General features: G+C 40.1%; 1 protein-coding gene across 1 annotated transcript; it reads left to right on the top strand.

Moving 5' to 3' along the window:
• The first annotated feature begins 3,813 nt into the window (after positions 1 to 3,813).
• Positions 3,814 to 16,339, top strand: LOC129716704 (SET domain-containing protein SmydA-8). The gene is given in 7 exon segments (XM_055666538.1): positions 3,814 to 3,957; positions 8,480 to 8,668; positions 8,763 to 9,282; positions 9,510 to 9,694; positions 9,759 to 10,041; positions 15,672 to 15,853; positions 15,916 to 16,339. Coding segments are annotated over 7 exon segments (1,620 nt in total). The 3' UTR covers positions 16,033 to 16,339.
• Positions 16,340 to 17,772: the final 1,433 nt, after the last annotated feature.

The following is a 17,772-nucleotide window of genomic DNA, read 5'->3' as shown; positions in this document are numbered from 1 at the left end:
ACGGAATCGCATTTTCATTTACGAAAAAAGCAAGAACTTAGTTGCGCACCCAATATTAAAGATTAACTGATAATTGGTGACGGAAATGCGTAACGTAATAACCTGTTTATAGAGCAATTGTTATCGAACAACTTGCTAGGTTTAACCCCTTCTTGTCCCGAATGTTCGTCAAATAACCGAACTACTGATTGAAATTCCGGAGACGGTGGTAATTACGGTGGTAATTACGGCGGTTATAGAAATTTTACCCAACTCCTTCTTCGCCGAAGTGAAGTGGCTTGTAGTGTTTGTTTTCTCGCAAGTGCAAATTTCCATGACTCACAGAAAATTAATTGAATTTGTTGTTGTTCTGAATTCTATTACAGGCGAAGGAAATGCACAGTAAAATTGTCCTACGTTAGGAGAAGTTAATGGCGCGGACATAATTCGATTACCGAAAATCAGTCTACCCACTTTGTCGTCTTCGCAGGTTTAAATCATTATGTAAGTTTCTGTTTACTTTATGTGGGAGGGGGAAGTAAATCCAGGAGAAATGCTTAATCGCTTTGTATTGTCTACATAGGCGTAGTTTTATTTATCGAACTCAGGAAACTTTTTTTCAAGTTTTCATCAGTTGAGATTGCAATACCCAACAGGCAGTGATCGATTTAATAACAATCCAATTGTTTAGGTTGATAAATTCAAATAGCACAGGAACTATATTTAATAGAACTGGAAGATTCATCCAACCTGCAGCAGAACTAAACAAAAATTAGTAAAAAATTTCACGACGAAGAGTTTGTTGATGAATTAAATTAGGTACAGGTGAACGATTGTTTCCAGTAACTAAATCAAAGAGTCTGAAGAGTTGATTTGTACATTGATGACAAAGTTCTGGACTAGGAAAAGTAGTTAATAATGTTGAGATTGAATGATGCCGCAGAATCTAACACTCAAGTGAAGGTAGCGTGTCCAGGATGGTTAGATAATGCTACTTTTAATAGTTAACCTATCTGTCAATTGACATGCTGTCAATTCAAACAATCAACGTCACATGAATGGAGCATTCGGTTAAAAGTCCAGAGAAAAAAAAACTCTTTCTTTTCAGCTCGGTCCGATGGCCGTTCATCCGCTGACCGCTGCAAGCCAGTCTGACGGACGGGTGTTTCGAGGTTGACAAAAGAGTTCTACTTTTGCGACAAAAATAAAGATGAAATCATGAAATACAGCGCTTGTGCCTTTGAATGCTCCGAGCTGAACACCGGCTCACAGTTCTAAACATTTTTATAAATTTTCAGTATCAAACAGGTGTCATCTTGTGCGTAATAAATCAACGCATGAATTTTATTCACGGTTCCGCTTCTCCACGCCGGATTCTGGATTTATCCATTAATATCGATTTATGACAAAACAACATCACGGTTCAAAACATAGAAAACAAGCGAGGACGTATACGCAGCGCGGCTCCACAGTGTTTAATTCAATACGAGAGTGAAATGTTGAAAACTCCCGCAGTTTTGTTTACAGATTTGCATTTACTGTCACCATGTTGCTGAAATTTTGTTTTCTTAGCAAAGTGTAGCTGTTTGACTTTCGAGGCAAGCAAACAAAAATGGTGAGGGTATTGGAAAAAGGCACGAGGGTTTTCTACAAGGCGTGCATTTTTACAGTTCAGTGAGTCGGCATTTGTGCTAAGAACCAACTGAGTTGTAAAAATATTAAAAGGTCATGCATGCTTATGAGAAATGTAATGCCTAGAAGAATTTTGTTTTTTGAACGTTTTAATTTTCCAATAAAACTATTTGTTAACTTTTGTCCGAGCTCTATCATGTTCCGCCCGACAGTGCGCGGTAAGTTTGATGCTCGTATTATGGTAGACATCATCTGACACATCCATTGAAGCAGCCATCATCATAACAACAACAAGATTATCACTGCAAATGATAATTCTAGCTAACCGAACATAGTCGCGGAGGCGCCCATCATTCGGAGCATATTCGCTAACAGAAAGAGCCGACAAAATGCTAGCCGTGATTTCTTTTGAACCAAAACGGCAAAATGAGTTTACCATTTTGGCGGTAAGTCTGTCAAACTCTAACCCAAACAACTAATTAATGTTACTACTATTTTATAGAGTTCTCCAGGTACGTTCGTATTAGGGCGATGTTTACGATTTATTTTTTGTTAGCTGTAAGATTTTTTTGTCACCTGTGAGAACTGTCATCTGAAAGAGAGCATAAAAAACTACCGAGTTTGATTCACACTCTCACAAATTTCAATATACAGTGTAAAGCGGGCCGTGTCGTTTGTGTGTTTTCGTTTGGAGAACTCTATTGAAAGACTTGACAACGCTTTGGTTGAAAAAAAAGTGCCTTGGCGGCCCCCCAGTTAAGCTATAAGATACTCGAACACATTTGCCGGCTCAAATTGTTGATTCGCTTTAAATTGTGCTAGGAGTGATTTTCGCGAGCGGCCTTGGAAATAATAACTCATCTTGTCAGGAAAGTGAAAGCAGTTTGTCGAGCGCGCGCCAACCCTCTTGGACACGCTTTTCCGTTGGTCGATGTACCCTGGTCCCAAGCGTCCCCGTGCCCGGAAACGGTTTGGCGTGTTTGTTTGTAGATCGAGGGGTCAGCGGATGGTTGTTTGTTGTTAGCTCAATGATTATTTGTTTCGAGTTTTGAGATTTCCTCGTGCGGCGATTATCTTGTGATACTAGACCTTTCCCTTTACTCCGGTTCTACACAGCCAATTACTTCTGCTCTAGTTAGGCTTCAGATGCTTACGAAGCAAAAAATTTGCTCGGTGAAATGTTGAAATTGGTATGTTAATCTCTCTTGTAATGGAATCTCATCTAATTTACTTTTATAAACGGATTTTAACCATACGGTAGACGTAATGTATGTTTATAAAGTATGAATAATGTATGCTCATATTGCGCATTCTTCTCTGTTGGAGATATTTGTTCGCGTTAACCCATTCCCTGCAGATAATGCCATTTGGCATCACCTGAAATTTAAACGTTGGTTACAGCTTAACAGTTATACTTGAAACTTGGAACGTTGAAACTGTAAGATTTGTTTCTCCGTTGAAGGCAGTGAGAGGCTCCTCTGGCTCTAAAAAAAGCAAGTACTTAGCGAGAATATCCAGCAGCCGGTGATCATCTTCAAGGAGAGCCAGAGCTGCATCAGTATGCCGTGAAGGTGAAGTACTGGCCGACTAAAGATTTGTTGGCAGTCATGCTGACGAAATCTTTAAACTGGATCAAACTGCAGAAGATAATGCATAACATCGTCATTGAAGAAGAATGTTGGAGCGAGAAGTTTCCAAGTTCGATTTTTAGACAGATTACAGATTGGACACAGGTATCCTTGCAAGCCGAAGAAAAAAACCTTTCGATTTACACGTTCAAAAACGATCCTAAAATTCATGTTCATATTTAACGTTGCACGAATTATGAAAGCAAAATGAGAGACATATTTGCAACAAATTAAATTTCCTGCTCTTTAGTTATTTTTGTTTGGATTGGACACATTTTTTGCAGCATTCAAGGCTGGGAGGACCTCAATATTTTTAGTAACTTGAGAATAGCTACACTTAAAAAACTAATTTGTAGCCTTCCTCATGAAAAGAGTTCATTCTCACCCCTCGTTTCTAGTGGTGAACAAGCTACTCTAGCTCTATCGCCCCAAGCGGAATGCACGCACGCACGCACAGCAAATCGCGGCGCGGTTCCTTCCGTTTCTTCGGTCAGTTTGGTGCATCAAAGGCACTCGTTCGGATCGAATTGTGATTTTAGTGGTCTTATCAGATTATAGCTGTTATAATCCGATGATGCATGAAGAAGAAGTCTGTGTGGTCTGTGGTGTTCCCGCTGGCCATCGCTGTTCCAGTTGTCAACAGGTGACTTACTGTGGGCGGGACCATCAGCGCAGCCACTGGAAAGAAGTTCATCGTGCCGAGTGTCGCTGTTTCAAGGTAGCGTGGAGAAGTTATTTTCGGAAGATTATTCAAACAAGTGATCTAGTTTATAGTTCTGAATGGGACATAAATAATTATAATTGGTCCGTCGGTTCAAGCGAAGCCAATGTCCCATTTTCACAATAGTTTATTAACAGACAATAAATTAATTTTGTGCATGTGATTGGCTCGTATTCCAAATAAACCTATTTTAGTTTATAAACAAAGTACTCAAATTTTCTCGGTGCCTTGTCGGTTTCAAGAGAAGATGGTTTACTTATTTTTTTGTTTTGAGGTGAAAAAGTAACATTCGCTATGTATCAATTTTTCAGGATTGAAGTATAGACAATTTCAAGCAACTTCTGTTCTTCATAGAATCTATCCTTTTTCTCTTATGTAGACAAAAGTAAATTAAAAAAATGGTCTCAGGTTTACTTCATTTAAAAAATCACAGGAGGGTTGTGTGCAAAGCCACGACCGCAAGGATGAAGTAGAATACTTTTACAATGAAACCCGGCTGCTTACTTGTCAGTCATTTTTTAAGTTGTTGTTCAATTCAATATCGGATAAGATACCGATCACATCTTGGCGTTATTACTGACAGTGCGAATAAAGTATTCCTTGTGATAAAATAAACAGTGAAAAGCTGATTTAACACTCAAAACTAGACGGCTCATGTGCTTTCAAAATGAGTCAACTTTTCATTGAATGCATTTATTAGTGCCCGCTATCGCACAGAGACTGCATTTCTCTAAAGTGCCTCACTGCATAAGCTGCTATCGATGCTAAACCCGCTGCAACTGCTACGCTATCCGTAGCCATGCTAATGTTTTGGCCGCTATACGCTGCTATTGGTATCCGCTGTCCCTGCATCAGTTGGCCCAGCTGCTATCGATGCTGAGATCCGCTGCAACTAGTGCACTATCCATTGCCATGCCACAGCTGTGGCCGCTATCCGCCTGGTACCCACTGCCCTGCTACTGCTGCTGCTAAGGGAAGACTGCTGTTGTCGCTGTCTAGAATCATTATGAGCGGCTTCGACTGAAACAGGCTCTTATATAGGGATGAAAAACCTATCGATAGCAGTAGGAAATCATCGATAACTATCGATAGCCATTTCAGTCGATATTTCCCATCCTTACTCTTATACAGACAAATAGCAAATTTAAAATGACAAGGTCTATGATTCTGTCGACCGTGCTCGGGAAGCAATCATATTAACGACGAGTCGAATTTTGCGCTTCAACAAGGATTGACAATTCAGTACGTTCTGAGACACGGAGATGAAACCAAATATATATCTGTTCCAAATTTCTTGAAAGTGTAAATTGATTCAAGAGAAAATATTAACCCTTCAATTAGGTTTTTATTTCATCCTGAAAAGGACAACTTGTTGTTTAATCCAATAAGAAATAAACACCGAAAAACTTCCCAGAACATTCTTTTCATTGGATGCATTTGATAGTGTGCCTGCTATCGCTCTGAGACAGCATTTCACTAAAATGCCACACTGCATCAGCTGGCCCTGCTTATATTGATGCTGAGACCAACGTCAACCGCTGCGCTATCACCGTTGCTACAGTAATGCACGCTTCCGTTGTCATTGGTATCCGCTGCCCTGCATCACCTGGTCCTGCTATCGATGCTGAGACGCACTCCGCTATCCGTTGCCATAGAACAGCTGGGGCCCTTGTCCGCTGCACTGCTACTGCTGCTGTATGCACTGCTGCTGCTAAGGGAGGACTGCTTTTGTTGCAGTCTAGAATTATAATGAGCGGCTTCGGGTGGGCTCTTATATAGACCAAATAGCACAATTCAAATGGCAAGGTCTATGATTCTGTCGACCGTGCTTGGGAAGCAATCATATAACGACCAATCAGAGGCCGAAGTTTTCGTTTTGACAAGGCTTGACTATTTTCAATAGTACAATAGTTTGAAAAATAAAATTACAAATAACCTGCATTTGGGAAGAATCTTAGAAGATTTTCCAATCTATTGCTGCAAGAACGAAGGAAATCCATCGAATACTAACCGATTTATTAGCATTTGAAATTGGATATTTTTTTCACTTTTTTAGGTTTTAGATTTTCATTTCACATCTCTATGTAGCCGAACTTCCTGAGAGAAGTATTCTACTTCAAAATAATACAAACAAAAAATCATTAATTCAAAAGTGAAAAATTCAGCGTACAGTTCAATTTTAATAATAAAAATATAACATAATATTATAACCGTTAAGTGTTTGGTGTGTCCACACTGGCATCTAGCACTGCCTGCAAGGGCCGTGACATCGATTTGGTTAGGCGGACTGCCTTCTAAGATCTCTTTAATCTCCGTCCTACTTTACTCCTTGGGTTTTGTTACTCCAGACGGTTTTTGATTTCTCACCATAGATGTTCAATGAAGTCCGGTGATTGCGAAGGTATTTTGATTTTATTGAAGAAGGAATATTATGAAGCAGCCATTCCCGTACGATAAGAGCGGTATGATTTGGCGTGGCGATCCTGCTGAGAGTAATAATCTGAAGAGAGATCCAATTTCTGCCCGGAAGGCTTTAGGTTACGTTTCAGGATGTCCAAGTGAGCCATTTTGTCTATCGTCTAATCGATGAACGAATTGAACCAGCTGACTGCCACCGCCGTGTTTAACTGTGGGAACTACATGATGAATCTGGAGTTATGGGTTTATTTGACACCATCTGTCTTTCATCTGACCCGATGAGGTAGATTTAAGTTTCATCCATATATAGAGCCTTGTTTCAGCACTTCTTGGGTTCGTTTAGGTCTTCCGATAATGCCGGCTACTCCCATCAAACCATCACTGAAGCTATGGAACGTTCCTGTCCCAGTTCGGGGTGTCCGATGAAAGGTAGGCGCAAAATCTATCATTTTGGATAATATAATAATTTTTCATCCGCAAAAATGTAACGTAACGGAAGGTAGGCCCAAAACCGTCCTTCATCACCATCGCCACGTTGCAATTTACCGGGAAAACAGTCTCGACCATTTTATTCAAGCGCTGCCGCTGCATAATTACCTGAAGCTCCGAAACTAGTGGACGGCACTGTTGCTTCCTTACATGTATGTCCATGCTTGCCAGGTATTTTTTGTATTATTTGGCCAAAAACCGAGCTCCTGGCCAAGCGCACGCAGCGATGTAGCCACTTTTCCAAAGTCTTCCTCTCCCGCATCCTTTGGAGTTTCTTGTCGCTCAGGGTCGTCGGTTGTCCGGAACCGGGCATATTTTCAGTGCTCTGATTGTTGTCCAATAGTGCCAAGATGTTGTAGATACCGGAACGGGCGTATCCGGTGTCCACGAGCTACCACACGATGTCATTTTTCGATGCGATATGGTACCGTTCTCTGGACGATCAACCAAACATTATTTCCCTACATATTAAGTGACCTTACCGTTCAAAACTTTCTTACTATTTGTTTCGTAAAACCATATTCAATCTTCGCGGTAGGTTTGTCACCAGTTTTTCACGAGAAGCTGGAATAGCATACCCCGCTACCTATACGACGTTCCATAAGTCTGTTTTATTCTTTGGATGATGCTTTGCTATCTCGACTTTCACAATCTTCCATAAATTTTTGATACGGTTCAAATTAGGAAACTTTGCTGGTCAGTCCAACAATTTTGTATTTCCACAGCTTGAAAGTTTGAAAGGAATATCGAACCATCACAGAGCCAGTTCTTCCCCCCAAAACCGTCGATGTCAAATTTAGTTGCATTTGCTTAATTAGTTCTCGAGTTATGCAGAAATTTGTGTTTCATTTGCATGGGAGCACTTCCTTGAAATATTTTTTTTATTTTCCCCCCGCCTCCGAAACCCTTACATATAAATTTTCATGTCATCATGATCAGTATTTTACGAGTCTTTAAGGATCAGACTGACAGCCAGAACTGCATTTTCCTATGTTTAGATGGGTAAGCTTACTGGCATAGGTAACTAGACGAATGTGCGGCCTGGTGATCTATTCCATATCGAAGAGTTCTTAGCGAGATTTTGAATAGCTGCGAAAATGACTAGGTACTGTGATCCTTATTAAGAAATCTTTGTAGATTTCTAAAATTCAGCGATACCGAAGCAACCATTGGCCAATCACAAATGATTGACCATTTTTCCTAAAACAAAAACTGCCACACGTTGTTTTCTTGCGAAGTGAAAATAACGCGAATGAAGTCCGTTAGCACAAGGACACCACAAAACGGATATTAAAAGAAACCTTTTTCTCATCAGCATCAATACTATCCTAGGACTTTGAATGCTCAACCAAATCTTCACTTAGAATCTCAAACTTGCTCTGTATTTTTCATAGTTTTGCATAGTTTTTCAATGTATGAATAAAATTCTTAGAAAATCACAGAACGAAACAATTATTCTTCTCCAGTCTAGGTAGTGGTTTTTCCTGGAATTACCATTTGTGAAAACGACACAGAGAAAAACTTTGAACGTGGGATTCCAAATGAAAATATATTTGCGCAAGCCACACAAAAATTCGTTAAAATTAAAATAACATTTTTTTCTACATCACAGGTTTCACGGAATTCCCGTTTGGGTCGACACCTAACAGCGACACGACCAATTCGTCGCGGGGAAACAATTTTTCGCGATGCACCGATGCTGCTGGGGCCGAAAACGAACAGCATTCCACTTTGTTTGGGCTGCAACCGAAACCTACACCCACAGTTTGCCGCACACAACGACCAGTCCAATGGTAAAAAGGTATTCCTACCTCCGAAGGTTTTTCTTTACTTTCTACGCTTGGATAGCTGTAATTAAATGATCACTTCAAAGGATACTTTTCGTGTGTCCGCAGACCCTGTACTACAGTTGTAGCGGTTGTGGCTGGCCTTTGTGCGGTCCATCCTGCGAAACTTCTCCGCTACACATCGAGGAGTGTCAGCTGTTTGGTTCCCGAAAATACCGACCGCATATTGTGCCCCGGGAAAACGAACCGGAACGTAAGGATCCCGCGTATTGCGTAATTATGCCACTGTGGGCAATTATGCTAGCGAAGAAGGATCCCCGCAAATATGGGAAGCTGCTTACTTTTGAGTCCCATCTGGAAACACGAACTAGCACTCCACTTTACGCGGTGCTGAAATCTAATTTAGTGCCCTTCATTCGTAACATACTGGGCCTACAGGAATTCGGAGAAGATGAAATACTGCAAATGGCGGGTATAATGGATACAAACTGCTATGAAATACGCGTTCGGGAGAAGGATATTAAAATTCGTGGTATTTTTGAACACGGTGCTTTGATGAACCACGACTGTTGACCCAATACCAGTCATTTTTTCGATGACAAACTGAATATGGTGCTGGTTTCGGCAGGTATTTGAGGAACCTACATTGCTTGCATATAACCGAATCGATTAAAATCCGGAACCGGTGCTCCTAGTTCTCGTATTTGGAATACCAGAAGAAAGAACGAATTCCGGATTCTAACTGGTCATGTGTTTGATGTGAAATTGGCGGACTGTTTGCAAATATGAGCTTTGTGCTATTTTTTCTTCGTCATTCCGTCACAATCACGTATCTCATGCAGCTTTTTTCCGCAGTGGACATTGCAAAGGACGCTGTAATCTGCACATCCTACTGCCAACCGCTCTTACCAACCATTCAACGTCGGTACATTATAAAAATGGCAAAATGTTTCGAATGCCTGTGTGACCGTTGTCGGGATCCTACTGAATTAGGCACCTACCTTGGATCGATCAGTTGCCCCAAATGCAATAAAGCTAAGGTAACTTATAAACATCACCTTCACCGGCACACGGTAATCCATCCGTATCGAATGTCCCAAACAGATGATTTCCAGTAACCCTTTGGATGTCCGTTCCGATTGGCGTTGTGAAAAAAGCAGCAAGCAGTGCTCCTACCGTGAATCCGCTCAGCATTACGGGCAGCGAAATGAAACCATTCGGGCGGAAATTATGGCTCTGCGCAAGGGTGGTGCTCGGGGGTTTGAGCAATTTCTTGATACGTGTCAGAAAACGATGTTGCATCCCTGGAACTCCAATTTGCTGCAAGTTAAGTACGCCCTCTGCCAGCTGTATGGAAATTTACTGGAGGAACCAACAGCATCACGAGGTAAGCTTGTTTTGTCCTGGTCTATAATGGAAACTAACCGCAAAACGAATCTTGTGCATTTGATGCAATTGCATACACAAACACATTTTGTAAATTAAATATGAAAATATTTTGACCCAAATGAAATTAGATTTTATGATGGCTTTGGAAGCGAAATCATTAAACAAATTCGTTTGAGTAGTAGTCATATTTGCTCGTAACTTATTGCTTTCTCCCTGTAATAGGGTAGATGAACCAGTAATAGTGGGTGTACCAGTAATGGTGGTTTACCAGCATTTAGCGTTATTAAGGCATTTTCCGGGATAATAATATATTATCAGATAATTTTTATTGATTCTGTAGAAATATGTCTACGATTTGGTAAACTATATTGGTTTGAAATCTTATTTAAACACTTTGTATTTATTAATTCATTCAAGAGTGACAAAAACAGCAACTTTCTTACGAAATTTGTAACGCAACAGTGAAATTTCGTAGCTTGAAATATCAATGTAAACACGATTTCTGTGGCAACAGTCTTCGCAGAACTGTTCTTAACTATTTTTCTTACCATAATAAATCGAAAAAATCACAAATAATCATCAAAATACTGAATAAATTGAAACTCCACTATAGCAACAATTTAAGTACCCCTGTTCCAGTAATGGTGGTAGTGCTCCAGCTAACACTTGAGGTTTGGTTTTAACTCAGTAGATATAAACAAAATGTGGTGCGCGAACTACTTTCGTGTGTAAATCTGACTCTGGTTCCCACAATACAGTCCAGTTACCGTTATTCTTACATTTTGATATTATAGATTAGTTTTTATTTCACCTTACACCAGTGGTAGTTACCGCCGAAACGCAAGGATGTATAACAGAGAAAAGAGATGAGAGAACAGCTGAAAGTTGATGAGATGCAGAAGGACAGCTTCTCCAAGCTTCAAAGCTTTCCAAGCTAATGTGATACAGTACAATGATTATTTACTGCTGATTTTCTCTGATTTAGATCATTTAAACAATTGTTACATGACCTGTTTGTTTTACTTTTAAATTTTCATTATAACATTCGAATTTTTTGATTCATACAAGCGCTCGTAAAGTGTCCCTTGATTTGAAGAACAAAATTGAGCAGACACAAAGATCAAAAGTAGAGTGGGGTAAAACTACCGGAAAATATCCTTCTAGCAATACGAAGCATAATCTGGAGCAAAAGTAGTAGTTTGTTTTTTATCTCACAACTTTTTCACAATTAAATTCAAAACGAATAATTATCACAGCTCATGCTAGACGATTGCCCACGGTGGAAGAAGAGGTTTGGAATGCTACCTTGGAGCATGAAAACAACTAAATCGTAATTCATTTGTTGCAGCCTATGAAAAAATCAACTACCACCATTACTGGCACAGTTTCCACTATTATAGGATCATTGCCTCCATAACTGGAACATAAGATTGGTGTACAGTTATTCATTTTTCATACTTAATTTGTTAAAAACATATACAAGCTGTAATTGTACATGACTCTTTATGATATTTTCTATAACACCAAGAAAAATGGGTTTGATATATGCAATATTAATATTGATATTCTCGTTATTAAAAAACACTCGTGATTAGACCATCCATTACTGGATCATCTACCCTATCACTATTTTTGAATCAATTCGATTGGGGATTTTTCTATACAGGTTACGATTTCTAAACTAAAAATAAAAGATTTAATTAAAGCAAATCATTCATTATAAGAATTCTGATAAAATTTAAGGTGGCAATGTTCATATGCTCTTTGCTTTAACGCAATCTAGCTTTGTTTTTATTGTTTTTTTTTCTCTAGAGGAATTTATTTTGCTTTCTTTCTTGGAATCTCTTGAATATATGGTCCATTTATTTGATTTCGATAAATTCCCAACAAACAAAATTTGTTGATTTCCAGTAAAGCTATTGTTAGGCGGATTTCGGCTAAACTAAAGCCAGTATGCAACAAAATGGTCTGTCTGTCTGTCTGTCTGTCTGTCTGTCTGTCTGTCTGTCTGTCTGTCTGTCTGTCTGTCTGTCTGTCTGTCTGTCTGTCTGTCTGTCTGTCTGTCTGTCTGTCTGTCTGTCTGTCTGCCTGTCTGTCTGTCTGTCTGTCTGTCTGTCTGTCTGTCTGTCTGTCTGTCTGTCTGTCTGTCTGTCTGTCTGTCTGTCTGTCTGTCTGTCTGTCTGTCTGTCTGTCTGTCTGTCTGTCTGTCTGTCTGTCTGTCTGTCTGTCTGTCTGTCTGTCTGTCTGTCTGTCTGTCTGTCTGTCTGTCTGTCTGTCTGTCTGTCTGTCTGTCTGTCTGTCTGTCTGTCTGTCTGTCTGTCTGTCTGTCTGTCTGTCTGTCTGTCTGTCTGTCTGTCTGTCTGTCTGTCTGTCTGTCTGTCTGTCTGTCTGTCTGTCTGTCTGTCTGTCTGTCTGTCTGTCTGTCTGTCTGTCTGTCTGTCTGTCTGTCTGTCTGTCTGTCTGTCTGTCTGTCTGTCTGTCTGTCTGTCTGTCTGTCTGTCTGTCTGTCTGTCTGTCTGTCTGTCTGTCTGTCTGTCTGTCTGTCTGTCTGTCTGTCTGTCTGTCTGTCTGTCTGTCTGTCTGTCTGTCTGTCTGTCTGTCTGTCTGTCTGTCTGTCTGTCTGTCTGTCTGTCTGTCTGTCTGTCTGTCTGTCTGTCTGTCTGTCTGTCTGTCTGTCTGTCTGTCTGTCTGTCTGTCTGTCTGTCTGTCTGTCTGTCTGTCTGTCTGTCTGTCTGTCTGTCTGTCTGTCTGTCTGTCTGTCTGTCTGTCTGTCTGTCTGTCTGTCTGTCTGTCTGTCTGTCTGTCTGTCTGTCTGTCTGTCTGTCTGTCTGTCTGTCTGTCTGTCTGTCTGTCTGTCTGTCTGTCTGTCTGTCTGTCTGTCTGTCTGTCTGTCTGTCTGTCTGTCTGTCTGTCTGTCTGTCTGTCTGTCTGTCTGTCTGTCTGTCTGTCTGTCTGTCTGTCTGTCTGTCTGTCTGTCTGTCTGTCTGTCTGTCTGTCTGTCTGTCTGTCTGTCTGTCTGTCTGTCTGTCTGTCTGTCTGTCTGTCTGTCTGTCTGTCTGTCTGTCTGTCTGTCTGTCTGTCTGTCTGTCTGTCTGTCTGTCTGATCTATACAGGCTTAGAAACTACTGAACCGATCGGCGTGAAAATTTGTATATAGGGGTTTTAGGGGCCGAGAAAGGGGACTAAGATAGTTCGAGTCCCCTCCCTCTTCTGGAAGGGAGGGTTCCCATACAACTGAATCACAAAATTATTCACATCTCGAAAACTAACCAAGTTAATGGAACCAGATTTGGCAGATGGATGTTTCTAGGGTTAAATAACATATATTTGACACCCCTCCCTCTTTTATAAGGGAGGGGTTCCATACAAATGAAACACAAATTTCTGCATATCTCAAGAATAAACCAAGTAAATGGAACCAAATTCGGCAAGTGGATGTTTTTAGGGGTAAAAAATATATCCATAATGTTTTGACACCCTTAACTCTTTTATATGGGGGAGGGGGGGGGGGGGGTTTCGAACAAATGAAACACAAATTTCTGCACATCTCGAAAAATAACCAAATAAATGGAACCAAATTTGGCAGGTGAATGCTTTTATTGGTAACAAACATGTCCATAATGTTTCGACACCCCTCCCTTTTTCTGGAAGGGAGGGGTTTCATACAAATGAAACACAAATTTCTGCACATCTCGAGAAGTAATCAAGTAAATGGAATCAAACTTGGCATGTGGGGGGTTTTTGGGAGCAGAAATGTCCAATTCGTGAGCGACGACAGCCGCGTCGAGATTGAGGAAAAGCCAAGGGTTACGAATTAGGAACTCATCATGAGCGCCAACTTCTTAAAAATAAGCAAGGCTCCGGGACTGGATGGAATCCCGAGCCAGTTCATCAAGACGACCATAAAAGTGGCTTCCGGGCAGTTCCAGCTAGCCACTTTGCGAATAACAACGCTAGAAAAAAATCTGACAGCCGTGCACTGCATACGCAAGGTCGAGAACGGGATGCACTCCAGGAAACTGGAGTTATTGCACCATAAGATGGAGATCACGGTCGTGAATAACCGTAAATCAGAGCAACACGCCCCGAACATCTGAAGTGCGGTTTGGTTTGTGTAGTTGCCTCTTAGATTCTCCTAGAGCTACAACGTGTGGGGCGTGTCAACCACCAACATGTCAGTGATACTAATACCCCGTTCACACTACACCGCATATCACCTGATATTAGGCGATTCGTGCTATCGAGGCCATATCACCATCCATATTTCCTGATATCCCATACAATCGAGCTGTCAACGGATATCACCTCGGCTACATGCTATCGCGGATATCATGTTCGAAAACCAATAATAACCACATTTCCAGAAGTTGGCAACACGGCCAACAGACATTTGACGCAACCCTATAAATTTCGCAATTCGCGTTGCATGCGAGAAAAGAGGAAGGAAATATTTTTGCTATTTTCATCCCGCACATTTTGACAATTGCATATGAGAGTTCGCGTTGGTGCGAGCCTGCTGACATTCTATCCTAATCCCATTGCCTTGTTGTCTTGTTTTAGCTTTGACCTGTTTTTGTTTACTTCTCTTTTCAATTACCAGAGCAATGTCAAATCATATCAGCTCACTGTAGTGTGAACACTCGAGTTGATATCCGATATCATCTGGCGATATCAGGTGATATCCGGCGTAGTCTGAACAAGCAATAACTGCCAGTCTTCGATATTGTACAAATTAACAAGAAGTACGTAATTTTCCGCAAATTTCGTCGTGAATATTTGGAAATCTACTGCTGGTGGCTTAATTTTGGCTACCGTCATTTAGCCCTATATGTCCCTTTCCAACCATTTTTTGGCTATTATATTTTGAGACTACTTCCGGTTTACTCAACGGCCTAATCTAGAGATGCAAGTACTTGGAGAAATGCGTTGGCGACAAATTTTACATTGATTCTTGAAATATTCCTGACCGCTACAGTCTGCACTAACTTGAATATATCTATTGATTTCTGTTCATGAACCATTTCAAGTGCACAAACTTATTTTCGTACAGACACTAGATAGCGAACGTAATTCTAGCTGTTCAAAAAAAGAGGAAGGAAATATTTCACATTTCGTGGTGAGTAAGGTGAAATGGCAGCGATTTGAATAAATAATGTATCGTTTTACTCAGATTGGCATCGAATCCTTATCAACAATTTGAACCAAGCAAACGTAAACCACCTACCACATCAAACATCACTTGTGAACTGTTTATATATCTAAACAGTTGACCCCGAGAGAGATGACTAAAACTTTTCTTTAAGCGTTCATTAAAAGTTCAGTGTATGTGGCACAGCCCCACGTGGCTCGTAACTCTTCCCTTGGGGATCAAACTTCTGAAAAGTTTAATGGATTGCTTTTCGGATCAGGTGTGGTACAAAGTTCGATCCGTGTGCAGAGAAAATGAAAAGAAAGTGACCCTGAATCATTGAAAGTTAATCGCAGAACAGTTTAGAAAACTTCTTCGCAAAAGAAAAAATAAATCTTCCAATCGACTACAGCTGAACTTTTTTTTATTTTTTCATGTTATTGGCGGCGCGATTTTTTCTATACCAGGAAGCACTAAAATCTTTATTTTATTTCCCACAGATTTAACCGAGAAGCAGAAGCACCAACAGGTTGCACTCTGTACAGACTTACTGGCGGTTGCCGATATTCTGGAGCCCGGTCAGAGCCATTTCCGTGCCAAACTACTATTATATCTTCGTACTGCACTGCAAGCAGCAAATCCTAGGCCCGGAATACCAACTGAAACAACAGCTGAACAAGCGGTATGCTATTTATTGACTGAAAATATTCTTCGAGTTTATTTGGCTCTGACTATCGTATGCAGCACACGAATAGCATCAATTTTTCGCATTACACCATGAACGTTACAGAATTATCCGATGTTGAAAGGGAAGAGAATTTTTTAATGAACGGCACCCGCATGAAATTAAAAACTAATTAAAAAGTTGATCAAATATTTCCTATATTACAGTGTCCGCCGGATCGCAATTTGGAAACCCAACTGGAACGGGTTCAAGGCGAAATCGATGAAATGCTTCGGTCTGACCCTACGCTCGAAAGGCTACTGTTATAATGTCAGTTGCTGTCCCAGTAAATGAAGCTTCCTTCTGATATCTGCATCTACGGATTGAAATCAGGGAAAATTAGTTCTGTTAAGAGAATAGTTTATTCGAAAACTTCTCTCTGATCAACTGGACGATCCGAAGCGAATGAATGGTCAAAACTTCTAACTAATTCAGTTAATTTGACGCTTGAAGAATTTCGAAAAATGTAATAATAATAAAATGTGAATGGTATTCACCTTGCCATCACTTTATTTAATTCAAAGCATTGTAGCTTTAAGTATATTAAATTAGATTTCGCAACATTTATAATGCCGTATAAAACACTGAAACACGTTTAATAAAATTTAAAAATAGGAACTTTACCTTCGTGGCCGTCTTCTCCCAGCTTTCACTTTTTACACCGTGAGTTTCCTGTCTACCGACATCAGGTGAGGATGAGATTTTTTCTGTAAATTGGATTTACTCCAGAGCTTCTCATTTTTTCATCTTTCTTGCTTGTGCCTTGATTTTCTATGTTTGCGGATCATTATTGGCAATACCGGCTATGGGATGCTAATGCTATCAGGATAATACAACTGAATCCGAGGGGTGTCAGAAGGCACCCAAAAGTATGTTTTTGATTAGCCCTCGATAACATTTGTTTTGCTTGTCGAACACGTTGCGTTGAATTAAAGAACCAAAACTGTTGTTTTCACAGTTAAAGCGTTTGAAATTGCTTCCGCAGAACGCTTTATTGGGCTTTAATCATAGCAATGTTCCTGGGCAAATTGAACCGGCAAAGCAAAACGATTTGCTATTTTTTTATATGATGGATCAAAGAGCAGAACAGTTTTTTTGCAAAGCAGCAAAAGTTACTTAGAAAAGAGCAGAAAAAAGTTTTGAAGTCTGTTTTTTATGATGAATTGAGATTGAAGAAAGTAATTTTTGTACTTAACTTTAACTCAAAATCGTATTTTGTAACTATTTCCTGCTAAAAGCCAACCTTGTAAGTAAAATAATTCCTGTCCATCGTCACATTATTTATGAAAAAAAAATTTTGTACAGTACTACTCCTAAATTGCTGCATATTGCGCAGCACGTTTCGATTTCTTCTGCTGTTGACCGAAAGCATGCCTCTGCCAGTCCCGCTCCAAAGCAAAGCTTAGCAAAAGCCAATTTTATAGCAACTATTCTCATACAGTCGGTCACTGCGAGATTAAACAGAGAATATAATAATTGTTTGATTGTTTTCAACTTTCGAGGTTATTCTGGTAAATCACAGATCACAGTTATTCTAGTAAATCACGATGCAAATAAACAGCTACTCAAAAGCTCAAATTACTTTAATTAATTGGCTGTGTTACCAAATAATATATTTCTTGAGTATATATTGCTATATTATCTGGTTACGGGTTATCTTTTTTTCTACAGTAAAATGCAAAACACACCGTTAGGTAATCATTTGTTGTAATTGTGGTCTAGGATGGTGTCGCCTCTGTCGATTAAAACATGTACAGTTCGCATTCCAATTTCACCGCTAATTAGTATACATCTCATAAAAAGTTTGGTTTACACCCCACGGGCAGATGAAAATATATACAAAAATATAACTGTTGTCACTGACGTGACAACAAGCA

Source organism: Wyeomyia smithii, chromosome 1 (genome assembly GCF_029784165.1).
Source record: "Wyeomyia smithii strain HCP4-BCI-WySm-NY-G18 chromosome 1, ASM2978416v1, whole genome shotgun sequence".
Taxonomy (NCBI): Eukaryota; Metazoa; Arthropoda; class Insecta; order Diptera; family Culicidae; genus Wyeomyia; species Wyeomyia smithii.
This window is presented reverse-complemented; position numbering and strand designations above follow the sequence as displayed.